General features: G+C 36.7%; 1 protein-coding gene across 5 annotated transcripts in view; it reads left to right on the top strand.

Annotated features, from left to right (window-relative positions):
* LOC117420647 (lipopolysaccharide-responsive and beige-like anchor protein) overlaps positions 1 to 15911 on the top strand; it is a 311185-nt gene that overhangs the window by 174640 nt on the left and 120634 nt on the right. For all 5 annotated transcript variants that reach the window (XM_034034155.3, XM_059028772.1, XM_034034157.3 and 2 more), the window contains one exon: positions 9917 to 10041. In XM_034034155.3, coding sequence (XP_033890046.3) covers positions 9917 to 10041 — 125 coding nt within the window. The remainder of the gene's footprint in view (positions 1 to 9916; positions 10042 to 15911) is intronic.

Below are 15911 nucleotides of genomic sequence, written 5' to 3'. Positions count from 1 at the left end.
TTCTTAGTCTGTATTTTACATTTTGCAATTTGAGCAAAATAATTTACTCAAACAGAGAAAAAACATTTCATTTCTGCCTTTGTTTTTACAACATTTAGAAATATCAAAAATCTAGCTCCAAATTTGCACCCCTGGTCTTTTGACATCCCAATTTTTGGGAGGAGGTGGAGCTATACAGCGACTTGGATGATGGCCCCTAATTTTGGTGAGTACCAAACCATTTCTGCTGGTACTCCCATGAGAACCTAATGATAAAAGTTATGTGAACCCCTGAGTATATCCTTAACAACTGTTGTACCTATAGTATGCGTTGTATAAAGTTAGAATGCCTCCCCAAAGCTGACTCCAGCTTTTGTGAAAGGTCCAATCTGTTAAAATAGTTTAGCTGCCATTATAACGATGATTTGAAAACCCTGGTGTTTATAAGATGGCATGAAATTACACAGCAGACTACTAAAATGCATCAATTCTGGGTAGCAAAATATATAATTATACTTTACTGCTCAATATAAAAGTCTTTCTTGTGCAATTTTTTTTTCCCTTATCCATAAATGCATTTTTAATTATACAGGCTTCAAGGAACCTCTCTCAAATGCTTTATAATGCTTGCATTAAGACAACAGGCCATTTCGGGCCAAATTAGTCTGGTTTGCAGTCATTTTTCTGAGCAAACTAATTACACAAGTGGTGCATAAGTGAACCTGCTAGGTGGCCATTGTAATTTTAATTGTTGTTATCTTGAAGAATGGCACTGCATAATTCTGCCAAGATGCTGGAGGGTGGATGAGAAATTAATAATTTATCGTCTTTAGAAAATACTCTGCATGCACAGGTTCAGAAGGATTGATGGCTGAAAGGTCAACACATTTTAGCAGCTTTCATTAGGTTTCTATTGTCATATGTTTGTGGCACTTGGTGAAATAATAAGCTTCGTAGGAGATTTCGAGCCGGGGAACTAATTACTTGTGCCGATTTGCCATACTGATGAATAGACCCTTATTGCATCATTCCCAGAAGACGGGGAGTAGGCTGTGATTCACGGCTGCATCTCGGCAGATATTTGATAACAATTTTAATAGATTAATGTAGGAAGCTAGAATGATGAAGTGCCTGTTTGGGCTGTGAGACTATCACAGGCAAACACGTACCAGTCTTTGTAAGAGGAACATGTAGTTACAGAATTTGGATTTTTATTTTCACAATTTTCTTTTTGTTTTAATAAATTCATTATAAATTTGAAGGTGGGTTGGTGTTAAGGTGTTGTTTTTTTTCGTTTATTGCTGTGAGGTTGATGGAGGGGGGGACCGGACCATAAATGTGGAAAATGTACAGTGTTGTATGTTTGCTAATGTTCCATATATTTGTACAAAAATAAAAAGATTAAAAAAGAAAAATTCTAATCAAAATATTTGGGCTGTGTTCTAAGGTTCGTTCACTACCCAGGAATTCGAAATTCTAAACCTTCGAAGGTTTGTCATACGCACTGTCTGGGTTTTTTTTTTTCTCTCTGTTAACAGCAACCGTTTGACAATGTGTAAATACTTTAAGAACATTAAGGTTACAAACGAGAGGAGGCCATTTGAACCATCTTGCTTTTTTGGTTGTTAGTAGCTTATTGATCCCAGAACCTCATCAAGCAGCTTCTTGAAGGATCTCAGTGTGTCAGCTTCAAAAGCATTACTGGGGAGTTGGTTCCAGACTTCCACAATTCTCTGTGTAAAAAAAAAAAAAAAAAAAAGTGCGTCCTGTTTTCTGTTCTGAATGCCACTTTATCTAGTCTCCATTTGTGACCCCTGGTCCTTGTTTCTTTTTTCAGGTCGAAAAAGTCCCTTGGGTCGACATTGTCAATACCTTTTAGAATTTTGAATGCTTGATTCAGATGCCGCGTAGTTTTCTTTGTTCAAGACTGAATAGATTCAATTCTTTTAGCCTGTCTGCATATGACATGCCTTTTAAAACCAGGAATAATTCTGGTCGCTCCTCATTGCACTGTTTCTAGAGCAGCAATATTCTTTTTGTAGCGAGGTGACTAGAACTGAACACAATATTCTAGATAAGTTCTTACTAATGCATTGTACATTGTTAACATTACTTTCCTGAATTTAAATTCAATACTTTGCACTATATATCCGAGCATTTTGTTGGCATTTTTTATAGCTTCCCCACGTTGTCTAGATGAAGTCATTTCTGAGTCAACATAAACTCCTAGATCTTTTTCATAGATTCCTTCTTCAATTTCAGTGTCTCCCATATGGTATTTATAATGGATATTTGTATTGCCTGCGTGCAGTACCTTACAGTTTTCTATATTAAATGTCATTTGCCATGTGTCTGCCCAGTTGTGCTGTCTAGATTATTTTGAATGATCTTTGCTGCTGCAATGGTGTTTGCCACACCTCCTATTTTTGTGTCATCTGCAAATTTAAGTTTAAGTTTGCTTACTATACAAGAATCTTTAAGTCTTTAATGGCCTAATACTGATCCCTGTGGTACTCCACTGGTTACCTCGCTCCATTTTGAGGTTTCTCTTCTAATCGGTACTTTCTGGTTTCTACATGTTAACCATTTCCTAATCCCATGTGCATGCATTTCCTGAATCCCTACTGCGTTTAGTTTTAGAATTAATCTTTTATGCCAGACTTCTATTTGTAAATCACACATTATATGTCACTCACATTATATGTCACTTTTGATTTGTGTAATGCATATTACTTAAACAAAAGTTGTAGTATTAAAATCCAAATCGTTATACATAGCAACTCTATATGGCGCCACTGCCGTGTATGGAGCAGGGTATAGTACGCCAAAGCAGTGGTGGTGGGGTGGGGGGTTTGTAGTGCTTCAGTAAAATATGTACTGAATATCTAGTGTACAAGACAGTGTAAGAGAAGTGCTATGGTGGAATATGTTTGAAACATACAAAATATACGCGAACACTTAACAATTTTAATTTCGAAAACTGAGCCGTGTCCGCCCCTCCCCGCTCCCGCTCGTGTTATCCAGAGGCAGAACATTAATTTCATCATTCTTCTTTGTATGACGTAAGCTGTATTGATGGAAATGTCTCAAACCGTCTGCTGTTTGGAATTTTTTAGTTAAATGCCCAGACAAAAAAAAAAAAAAGTTGAATGCAAACTGTGCAAGCAACTGTTGAAGTATCATGGAGGCACAACCAGTCCCCGGGGTCACTTGAGTTCATGTTGTTGTTGTTGTTGTTGTTTGTATTTTTAGTAGTAGTAAAATGTTACCATGGCTGATAACCTGCTTGGAACGCTGACTGTTAAATAAAGGTTTATTTTGCCTAAGTCCGCTGCAGTTCTTTTAATTGGCAACAATAAGGTGCTGCTGCAGTGCAAGCTTACTGTATCGCAATCAGTATCAATTACGTGTACATAAACGTGTATTTTTGTTTCAATTGTAAAAACATGATTACTGTTCTCTAATGTATTTTTAAAATTAATAGACAAATAAGTACTATCGAAGGTTCGAACCTTCCTTCAGTAATGTGTTCCGAACCTTCGAAGGTCAAAATGTACCCTTCGTTGCAGCCCTAGAAAATATTGATTCTTGCTGTTGGGGTTGTTAAATGGGGGTTAATTTTATATATATATCATATATATATATATATATATATATATATATATATATATATATATATATATATATATATATATATATATATATATACAGTGCCATGAAAAAGTATTTGCCCCCTGTCTGATTTTCTGCATTTTTGCACATTTTTCACATTGTATTTGGTCAGATTTTTTTGTGGGTTGTAGTAGTATATAGAGGGAGTCTGAGAGAAAAAATGACACCAAAGTTTGGTGCTTCTTTCATTTTGTTTGGTGTGCAAGGTAATCAAACATGTAATCTTCAGGTGTGAAAGTTATTCCCCCCCCCCCCCTAGTTAACTCAACCCAATTAAAGGGATAATTAGGGTCAGCTGTTTGAGTACTTTGGTTAACAACCAGACCTGATTTTGAGCCAGCCCAGCCCAATATAAATCTGACTACCTTTGGCCCTTACCATCAGAGTGAAGTTGTCAGCACACAGGTTCTAGAGGCACATCATGCCACGAACAAAAGAAATTCCTGAAGACCTCCGGAAAAAAAGTTGTTGATGCCTATCAGTCTGGAAAGGGTTACAAAGCCATTTCTAAGGCTCTGGGGCTCCACCGAACCACAGCCAGAGCCATATTGTCCAAATGGAGAAAGTTTGGGACAGTAGTGCATCTTCCCAGGAGTGGCCGTCCTGCCAAAGTCTCTCCAAGAGCAAGGCGTAAAATCTTCCAGGAAGTCACAAAGAACCCTAAAACAACATCCAGGGATCTGCAGGCCTCTCTTGCCTCGGCTCCACCATCAGAAAGACACTGGGCAAAAATGGGATTTATGGTAGAGTAGCAAGGCAGAAACCATTGCTCACTAAGAACATGAATGCTCGTCTCAAGTTGCCAAAAAGCACCTGGATGATCCTCAAGAGTTCTGGAACAATGTTCTATGGACAGAGGAGTCAAAAGTGGAACTTTTTGGCCGACATGGGCCCCATTATGTCTGGCGAAAACCAAACACTGCATTCCACAGTAAGAACCTCATACCAACGATGAAGCATGGTGGTGGTAGTGTCATGGTTTGGGGATGCTTTGCTGCATCAGGACCTGGACGCCTTGCCATCATTGAAGGAACTATGAATTCTGCTCTGTATCAGAGAATTCTACGGGTGAATGTCAGGCCATCCGTCCGTGAGCTGAAGCTGAAGCGCAGCTGGGTCATGCAGCAAGACAATGATCTGAAACACACAAGCAAGTCTCCATCAGAATGGTTGAAGAACAAGAAATTTAAAGTTTTGGAATGGCCTAGTCAAAGTCCAGACCTAAACCCCATTGAGATGTTGTGGCAGGACCTGAAACGAGCAGTTCATGTTCAAAAACCCACAAATGTCACTGAGTTGAAGCAGTTCTGCATGGAGGAGTGGGCCAAAATTCCTCCATGGTGCTGTGAGAGACTAATCAATAACTACAGGAAGCGTTTGGTTGCAGTTGCTGCTAAAGGTGGCATAACCAGTTATTGAGTCTAAGGGGGCGATTTACTTTTTCACACGGGGGCATTGGGTGTTGCTTAACTTTCTTTAATAAATAAATGAAATATGTATCATTTTTGTGTTATTTGTTCACTCAGGGTCCCTTTTATCTAATATTAGGTTTTGGTTGAAGCTCTGACAACATTCAGTGGGGCAGTATACAAGCAAAAACTGAAAAGCGTGACAACAGATCTCTCACGCTTTTATGGTCATGACAGTTCTGCTTCCATGTTTACATGAGAGTTTTTATTTTAGAGAGAGAATTTAGTTGTCCAAATGCAAACAACCTCATTAATAATAAAATAATGGGAGGGTTTATTTAAATATCACCAAACGCGCTGAAAAGAGATGCTGCACGATAAAGGATATCGTTCAAATAATGCATAGGGGTTTACATGAGGCTTTACGCGCTAGGCAGAGATGAAGAGAAGGTTACCCCCATCTGTCTAGAATGCAAAGGGCTTGCAGTCAAAACGGTTCATGCTGCCAAGAAGAAGAAAATAATAATAGTTATTACTGTTATTGTTTAGAATTAGTTGTTCTAGAAATGGTAGAAGTAGCATCTGTACAAAAACCGACAGCACTCACCAATTCCCATTACTGCTTTTCTTATGCTTCTTAGGCTACTGATGTCCTTTCACACACCCATATATATATATATATATATATATATATATATATATATATATATATATATATATATATATATATACATACATATATATATATATATATATACATATATATATATATTAGTCTTAGTGAACAGCGTAACTGTTAATGTGCTAAACAAAAGTATTATGCGTTCAATAATCACAAATATGCGTTAATGTGGAACAAGTATATTAAAAACAACTCATGATGTTGGTTTCAAACACACACTTTGTTGAAATATTAAAATTAATTATGCAGAAAATGTGGAAACTTACACAAACGCTGTTAATATAATAAATACATAATTTGTGTGTATTTGTTAATTAGTTATAAGGGTATATAAAATCATAGGCCTACTTACAATGTAGTTGCGACAAAAATGGATGGATGGAGAAGACGCAGACAAACACTGGCTAGATTAAATCTTGTATGGGAATAACTCCTTCAGTCCTATGCAATGGGTTTGCAGGAAAGGAATCGTGCATCTATTGCTTTCTTATCTTGAGCTTTCTTTCCAGCAGACACCCTCATCCACTTCGTCCCTATGTACAGACCTCTATTTGTGCATTGGCAGGAAAGACGAATGCGGGCGCATCATCATCCCTCTGTTTGGTGGGAGGAGGTTGTAATTCACGAGTCTTTCTCTGATGAACAGTGGATTGAAACATTTCGGGTCATCCGAGCTACGTTTGACCAACTGGTGGAACTTGTACGGGTGGACATGGAGCCGTCACCAATACATGTCTGTACACCTGTGCGCTACAGAAGCAAGTGGGTATTGCTCTGTACAAACCTCTCGGACCGCTGTTTTGGCAAGACTGCGCACAGCAGAACAGGTGCCCACCTCAGTGAGAGCTGGGGTAGGCACCTGCAGTTCTCTTGTTATTGTGCGCAGAAGTTCGGCGTGCAACGCAACCACCTCTTGGTGCTGTTGATCAGCGTAGTCCAGCCTTTCCAAGAGGTGGCTGTATTGCCGTTCCTGCATGGCAGCGGTGCGTGCAATCAGACGGTACATCCTTCTGTACTCCAGGCGCATCAGATGATGCTCCTGGATCAGCAGCTACAGTGTTCAAACCAACTTTAATTTAAAGAAGAACAGTTGTGAATTGCTTCAGAGCTTTTGTTTTACATGTGAATTCTAAGAATAATGTGTGAAAAACAAAACATATCGCATATGCGCACAAACTTAGCCTGAAGTGCGTAAAATGGCTTGATATCCCCAACCATTTGTTTTTTCACAAGTTATTATTATTAGGATTCACATGTAAAACAGAGACTGTGAAACAATTCACGTTTGGCCTCCTTTTAAATTAAAGTTTGTTTGAGCGCGATAGCTGCTGTGGTTAAGGAGATAAAGCCCTTTTACGCATGGCTGAGGCTAAGTGTGTGTATATGCGGTATGTTATTATTTTCCAGAAATTATTCTTTAGGACTCACATGTAAAACAGAGGCTGTGAAACAATTCACAACTGGTGTCCTTTAATTTAAAGTTGGTTTGAGCACTCTAGCTTCTGTGGTTGGTGAGATACAGCCATTTTCATTCATGTCGGGTTAGCTTGAGTCGAATATCAAACGAATATCAAACGTCAAGCTAACTTTACCGCGGTAGCATATTTTAGTTTAGAAAAGTAAATGATGGCTGGCGCAATTACCATATTGTATTGATGGGGCTGGTATTTCACAGGACATCTGGGAGGATAAGGATTCCAGTAAATGGTCCAATGCCACTGCCACTGGCCGGTCACCCATTAACCGGTGCATTTCCTCCCAGAACCGAAATTGGGACCTCGAGCTTTGACCGCAGGACTGCAGGCGTTTTCTCTACTGCAGGTACAGATATTTCAGTTTCTTGAATTTATCTCGTACCTGCAGGAGCGTTCCATTTATACCAAGTATTACTGGTGAAAATGGTGGCATTTCTTTGGCGAGGTCGATCCAGTTCATCCATAACCCCCAGGTCAGCAATAATGTGGAGGAGGAACGAGTTTCCTCATCCGTCCAGCGGACCTGGTGTTGCGTGCTGTCAGAAGGGGTGGAAGCTTGAAACATCCTGCGGGAAAAAAAAGCTACATTATTCATAGTATTATTATTATGATACTAATGCTGGTAATAATGATCTAGTAGTTCTCATGCATCGTTCATAATACACTGAAATGAATAAATAATGTTATAAACTGCTGACATCATTGTATTGGTATAAATCAACATCTCTATATACAATTTATATATAATTTAGCCGCGTATATTATATATAATTTAGAATTATATATAATTTAGAAGCGGATTGATAATAATTGATAATTTAGAATTATATATAATTTAGAAGCGGATTGATAATAATGGATGGATGGATATTTAACTGATTTTGTATTAGTAAGACTGGGAAGGAAAATCTTACTTACTACAGAGGAGGATAACAGGGTGGAAAGACCGTTCCTAGAGAAGAGCGTTCTTTTATATAGGGGAAGTGGAGGAGGTATCGTGTTATTTCATGAAAGTCTATCGTTAAGTATTTTGCACGACTGTGGAGTTTGTTGCTATGGGACTAATTAGGCCAATTAGCGCGCACTTTACCGTGCTTTACCAAAGTGTAATGACACTTGAGTCACACACTTTTTTTGCCGTGCACTTTTGGAACGAGCACAATCATGTGTCATTTGCGCGTGACACGTCATGAATGCACTATAATAGCATGTAAACTTGCATGTAAACACCGCCACTGTCAAAAATATGCAAAAATGCAGAAAATCAGACGGGGCAAATACTTTTATATATTTGTGTGTGTATATCTCCTCATTCGTTTTCTCCAAGCATAAATTTTGCTGTAAAAACAAAAGCACCTCTCCACACTCAGCGAAACTGGTAATACTGGTAATATTTGTACATATGTTTAACATTTCCTTATAAGGTAACAACCTTGCTTAATAATATGAAAAAATATTTTTTAAAACTGTGTGAGACAGCACACCTTATAAAAATGCTTTTGGTATTTAAGGAACTACGCAGACCAAAAAAAGGAGAGATGTACTGAATATCAAGAGTGTGCTTTCTGTACCATAAAGCTGCTTCTTGCTTTGACAAAGCAACATGGAGTTATAGAATTATATTTGACATTTTGTTTTTGTGTAAATCAGCCTACAGAAGACTTTCTGCCAATGGAAAAACCATTTAGTGTCCACCAAGAAAACAACTGCCTACACCGCACGCAAGACTGAAAAGATAATTGTTTAGAAGCGTATTAGAGAGATCATTATTCCATCATTCAATAGATAAGTCTTCGAGCACAGCAACCTGTGGTTTTAAATAATATATGATCGTCTGGGCTGTACTCGTCTCATGACCCCTGCTCTTCTTGATCTGAAAATAAATAGTTTTGCCATCAGTGTTTTGTATTTGTAATTAAATGTTAAAATTCATCCACACAAAGGAGAAAATAAAGCATCCAGTGTCATTTACTTTGCTGAATAAATTGCTGTCCCATTCAGTTGAGTTGTGGTTCTTCAAGAAGGTTAAAAAAAAGAGAGCGAGGAAAGAAAAACAGTAATGGAAGGAAAATGCATTTCCCTATGTTGTGTTGTGCCTCGGGCTAAATGTAATAAATATTTTAAGAGATTATTTTAATTAAATTCCTGCACGTCTAAATAGAGTAATATTGTATTATTGTGCACATATCTGTGCTATAGTCGTGTTCATTAAAAGTGAACACTTTATGTGCCTGCAACGCTGGGGTAAGATTTACTGACCTTTTGTGGTAAAAGGTGCAAATTAGGAAGAAAAATGATGGAGGGGTCAGACTTTGATTAATATTGGTAATGCTATCCTGTATTTATAATGGCCTTTTCCCTATTCTGGTTTGTAAGTGCAGTCACAGAGAAAGGTGCCCTGCTGAGGCTGAAATGAGTCTGAAATCGGAGCACATGCCACTAGAGTGTGGAAACTGATCACTCTGTCAGCAGTTCATTTCAAAATGATGTATTTAGTGCTCATTTCACCTTCCTAGGAAAAAAAGGGAAAGGAGTTCCTTAGTCTGGAAGGTGATATTGTTATTTTCAAGGACATACCCAAGTTAAGGGTTGTGTGGGAGAAAAGAGCAAGCAAACAAGGAAGGCTTTATGCAGTACTTGTGCGCTACCAGGCTGTTTTGATAATTGCTAACATATGTTCTACCACGGTTTCATTGCAGTCGTCCTCGTGAGTTCTGGCGCCTCGACTACTGGGAAGATGACCTGCGCCGCCGGCGACGCTTTGTACGCAACCCCTTTGGATCCACACATCCTGAAGCCACACTCAAAGCAGCAGTAGAACACGGTCAGTTTCTTAAGAACCACTCTGTGCATGTGGCAGCAGGTACAAGGCAATAAAAATTAGAACTGCAGTTGCCATAAATGTTTTATTGTGCCACAAGACACGTAAAAACAACCCTCATTTAAATACTTCACACAGTTCATTTAAAAGCAGGCCCACATTAAAGATCACTCGACAGTAGTAAACCCTTTTGTGGGCTTTGTTTGGTTGGTTTTATATGTTTTAAATCAAGTGACTTTATCAATTAGAATATATTTACTAACTTAATTGCTTTTTTGTTGTGCTTTTTTTTGCATGCCAGCAATAAGATTAGCTGGTAAGTAACAATATTTATCTAGACTTAGCTACAAAATGCTTCTCTAGTTGTTACATTAAAAAATAATAATAATAATAATAATAATTAAAGGTTAATAGTTATTTTTATTGAGTTTAAAGTTCAACTTGAAAGCTTGACTTTCACATACTGCTTTTCAGTTAAGCTCTATAGAAGTGCAAAGCATGCCCTGTTTATTTTTAATATGACCTATAAGGGCAAAAAAGGCTTGTGCAACAAAATGTGCCATTACACTATTGGGTCAAATAAAACATGTAGCCCTACAAGTAATTATGATGTGGTGGTGGTGGTGGTGGTTATTATCCTCATCACCAAACCCCTTTATCTAAATCTGTTTTTTAGTTTGGCCTCAATTATTATGCAAAAAACCCTCTAAAAATGTAGCAATCTGTCGATGTTTCAGTTTACTACGGTCCACAGTACAGTGAAAAGATAGGCCCCTTTTAGAGTGTCAGACACAGTTACTTAGAATTTTCAAATGGGAGATCTCAGTGAAAAATAAAAAATTGCCAGTACAATACAGTATATTTTTACATTCTGGTACACGTATCCACAGAAAAAAAGCATTGCCCAAGGTATGTGAAACCTGTAGAATTAAAGTTAGTTTAATGACCAGCAGCATTGATTAGTCCTCTGGTGCATAAAGATTGATCATGGACCTGGTATTTTGTTTTCACTGCAGTGAGAACTAATTAGCAAGTCCCTAACAACATATATATAAACCCAAACATGTTTAAATATTTCTTAATCCTCTATTGTAGTTACACTATGGTGTTGGGGTGTGTGTGTGTATAGTATAATGTATATATGATTTTTTTTTTTTTTTAGAATTAGCAGTTACTTGAAGCAAATCCTTTCCAATAATATATATTATTATTATTATTATTTATTTCTTAGCAGACGCCCTTATCCAGGGCGACTTACAATTGTTACAAGATATCACATTATACATTATTTCACATTATACAGATATCACATTATTTTACATACAATTACCCATTTATACAGCTGGGTTTTCACTGGAGCAATCTAGGTAAAGTACCTTGCTCAAGGGTACAACAGCAGTGTCCCCCACTGGGGATTGAACCCACAACCCTCCGGTCAAGAATCCAGAACCCTAACCACTACTCCACACTGCTGCCCTTATATATGCACACAATTCCATTTGATGTTGCTGGAAGTTAAGACATTTTGTTTTACTTAATTTCGTCCAGCTAGATTTTAGCAAGGTCACCTGAAAAACCACAAAATACAAATACTGGTAAAACAAAAACAATTGGCAAAAAGCTGTATACATGTCATTGGGCATTTTCATAATTTTAAGGTAGCCAAAACAAACATGAATCCTGAGTATATTGTGCTGAAGCCCAGTGTTGCTGCTGAAAACCATGCTGCGTCTTTTCTTGCCAGATCAGTACATACAATCAGCAGCATTTTGGCTTCAGTCTAGCAGCTTAACCTATTGCACTCTGCCTTAAAGAGCCATTTCTGGGAGAAAATGTCTACAATATGTCATAAGATAGCACAGCAAATGTGGCATTGGTCCTCAAGATGAATGACCAGCCTGACAGTAGTCAATAAGAATGTGATCTAAAAGCAATAACTGTACCAAATCCCAGAATCCTTAGAGACCTAATGGTTGTAATGTGCAGCTGGGATGCTGCTGCTAAAGGGCTTGTTTTGGAGAGGGAGTATACTGCCTTTGTGAAAGAAATATGGATTGAACTTTTTAGAATGTTAAGTGAAGGTTGCTGTTGTGTTTATTGACTTTAAAAAATAAATACATTAAATAAATAAATACATTGTAATTTTTAAATTCTGAAAATAAATAAACAAACACAAAATAACTGGCAAAAGAAATGGATTTCCAACATGTACCCAGTTGCATCATATCACTTTAAAGGGAAGCACTACTAAAATTACAACAACTGATTCAGTCACTGCATGTTCTTGAGAAAAGTGATCTGGACAGAGGCTATCTTAATTAAAATGTGATGTAGTTTTAGTTTTACTAGAAACCCTTTTCCATTTTTATTTTACTTTTATCCATCCATCCAACGTTTCAGACACATTTTTTAGCAGCTGACGACGGCAGTTTTAAATTTTCAATTAAACCTGAAAGGTCATAGCTGACTGACTATTTACATCTGAAATCAGATTAATGTAGTAAATGGAAAATTTGACTGAAGGAAATAAAGTTAAGCATTATTAAACATCATCTCCAGTAACTGCTGAAAAGAGATTTATCAGTCAATCAATCTATATTTTATATATCACCTTTCATAGTGGACCACCATCACAAAGTGCTTTACAAGATGAAGTAACAAGAAAATCCATAATACTTTAAATACAGAGAATTGCATAATACATGATATACAGTAAAAAAAAAACAATGCCTAATACAATACAGTGAAAAATGCATAATACATGAAATCGTAGCAACAACACAATGTATAATAATAAAAAATACAACTATAACCATTTCATTTTTAGGTAAATTGAGATCTATACTAATCCAACATGGTCTTTGGTAAATCTTTTTTGTCGTCTGCCCCCCCCCCTCCCCCCCCCCCCCCCCCTCCACACACACGCACATTTTGCATTCTGAAGTCCATTTTTAATAAAGTTAAAGGAGTAAATATTTCGAAAACGTATTTTAAATGCTTCTGTTTTATGATACGTACCCAAGTACAATTATGGTCATTCATAGCTGGCCAAGAACTTTATAACAATTTACACCAATAACCCCAGAGCGAGGCAGTCCTGTGGAGGCTCGTTATATATTTATGGCTGGAAAGAGCCCTCTTTTCTGGGGATTGATTTGGTCTGGATGAGGGCCTGTGGTGCAGAGTAAATACCTGAAGACTAATGTCTCTGTTCTTGCGATCAATACCAGCCCCATGACTACACTCCTGGCTACACTCTTGTTAAAAACAAATTTGTTAATTCAGACAATTTAATTGCCCTTGCTAAGTCTGGCTTTAGTAGCATATAAATGAGTATTTGAACTTCTCACTCAGAAACATGACTTAAAATAGTCTCATGTAACAGGTATTATTTACATTTGTACCTGCTTAGAAGTATTATTTAGTTAACTAGCTTTGATAAGCTTTTCTGTATTTCTGAAAAGAAATGCCAATTTAGAGCAAAACCACAAAGTAATCTGTGTTATACTTGATCTTAAATATTTAATAATTAACATTTCTACACACGTGCTTAACATATATGTTATGCGTAAAGACCACATTTTTAGCAATATCTGAAATGTACTATTACATTTCTTTTAACTACAATATATATTCTGTTTATACAGATATGCACATATATGCATATTTAATAGTTTTATTTTAATTATGTGCACCAAGCATTTCAGCAGAAATCCTCCAGCCCACACTGGTGTTTACAATGAAGCTGATAGAGCTTCAAAGCTGTTGGGATTACCATGACAATTGCACTCATGTGCATAAGCACCGTGTTTGTTCTCTTTGAAGATGTGGCGTAGCATGGGGAGACTGAAGCAGGCCCACTTGCCTGGTTTTGCTTGTGTATGGTCTTACTAGCTCTGAAAACCGATTAACTGGTCCTTCATTAGCTTCAAATATAAAAGGTCTGGCAAGCTACAAATCAACGTCCAGATACTTTTCTTCTGCTGGCAAATCCAAAAGGGGGAAAGAACACCCAAGTTAGCACAGACACATTACTGAACACTTGTAGAAATGTTTACCAGATGATGATTTAGTCTTTAACACAGCTGAAAGGTCATGAGAAGGAAGTTTCGGAAGGAAATGCAGAATCACTTTTTTTTTCGGTTTCACTTTTCTTTCCTCTAAAGAACTACAAGAAATATTTGGGTTTCTAATGCAATCTATTAGCTTCCATAGTTACTTGGACACATTTTAGGGACTGTATCCACAGTAGTGCTATTCTAATTTGAAGATTCAGATCAGGTACAGCAGAAGCAGCAGGATCAGTATCCCAACAATGATTTAAAGCCAAATAATAGTCACCACAGAAATAGAAAAAAACACAGTTTGCATAAATGTGGTAGATGTGGTATGTAGCAATTGAGTATAGGAATACTATCTGATTTTATATTTGTTTAATGGCTTTTACAGTTATTACTATTTGAATACAGCTAGTCTTTTATCGGTTTCAGGATGCTATGTGTAACTGAAAGTTCCCACTGATGAGGCACTTTATCAAATACATTATAGCAACACTTTAGTTACAGTTGTATTACACCTAAAGATGTATTTATTTATTTTTTTTACTGATAACAAAATGTTAGAATTACAGCAATTTCCAAAATAGACTACCTTAACATGCTTTGGATTAGTAAAAGGTTCAGTTCAACACTAGTTACAAATTAATATTCATATTTATGTTTTGTTATGCACATAGGTGACCATTAACCATATATTAAATCCAGCACAATCACACAATCAATCACACAATCATTTTGTTTTTGGCCTTACAACAAAAGGTAGAATTAAATTGACGGAATCTGATATTCAAATCAATAGCTTTGAAATGTTAGATAAGATCTGATAAATATCCTTTACATTTAAATAAAATCCATTGTTTGATTCTTTCTTCTAATTTACCAGAGTGGGGTGTGTGTGTGTGTGTTTCTTTTTTTATTCACGTATGTATTAATTTGTTAATTTATTGTGTTACTTAGTTTGTAAGTATTGTGCACAACTTTGTCAAAACTAAAAATTGAGAATATGGAAATACCATACATTTCATGTGAAGTCCCAGACCCTGTCTCAGTGGTGAATACTCAGGCATGTGGAGTGTATTAGGAAGCTGGTAGTAATTTCACTGCTGCCTACTAAAAATCCTCAAGGGGGAGTTAATTACAGGAAGACAATTCTAAATATCACCAAGCTGCATATTTTCCATGACAAGAGATTTTTCAGTTTGGACTATTTATAAATTAACTTGGCGTTTTACACAAATAAAGCTATTTACTAAATAATAACCTTTATTCATTCAGGCAACACTCCGCATTGAGATTACAATCTATCTTCAAAAGGTGATCTGCCAAGAAACTTGCTGTTTATTGGAAGAAACAAGTGTCAATTCACTTTTTGGTGATTAGTATGCAGCAGTCAAGCTGAAGGATATGTGGTTTATATTTATTTTAATAGTTTCTAGATTCACTTATTGCAGCTTCACAGTAAAGCTTTCCTAGTAGAAATTATGTATGAAAGTGTGTCATGAAGTGTATTTATTTAAATAAAGACTTACAAATATAGATTTATTTGAAAGAACAGTTGATCGCTATATCACCAGGGAATGCAGTCTTCTGTAAATATTTGCAGATTACCATTTTTTTTTTTTTTAATCTTTTTGGAACCTCAAGTCATGTATGGCAGAAATATGGATATTGGTTTGGAATAGCCTGTTTTAACATTTTAAAGGCTGTTGGTCCTCATGTATCACAGTAGAATATTATACATCATAATATGTGCAATTCTGTTTTGTTAAATTCACGAGTTAAAGTCAATGCCGGTATAATGTTATTTTGGTATCT

Source organism: Acipenser ruthenus, chromosome 1, assembly GCF_902713425.1.
Source record: "Acipenser ruthenus chromosome 1, fAciRut3.2 maternal haplotype, whole genome shotgun sequence".
Taxonomy (NCBI): domain Eukaryota; kingdom Metazoa; phylum Chordata; class Actinopteri; order Acipenseriformes; family Acipenseridae; genus Acipenser; species Acipenser ruthenus.
The sequence above is the reverse complement of the archived record's forward strand: the minus strand, read 5'-3'. Positions and strand labels throughout refer to the sequence as shown.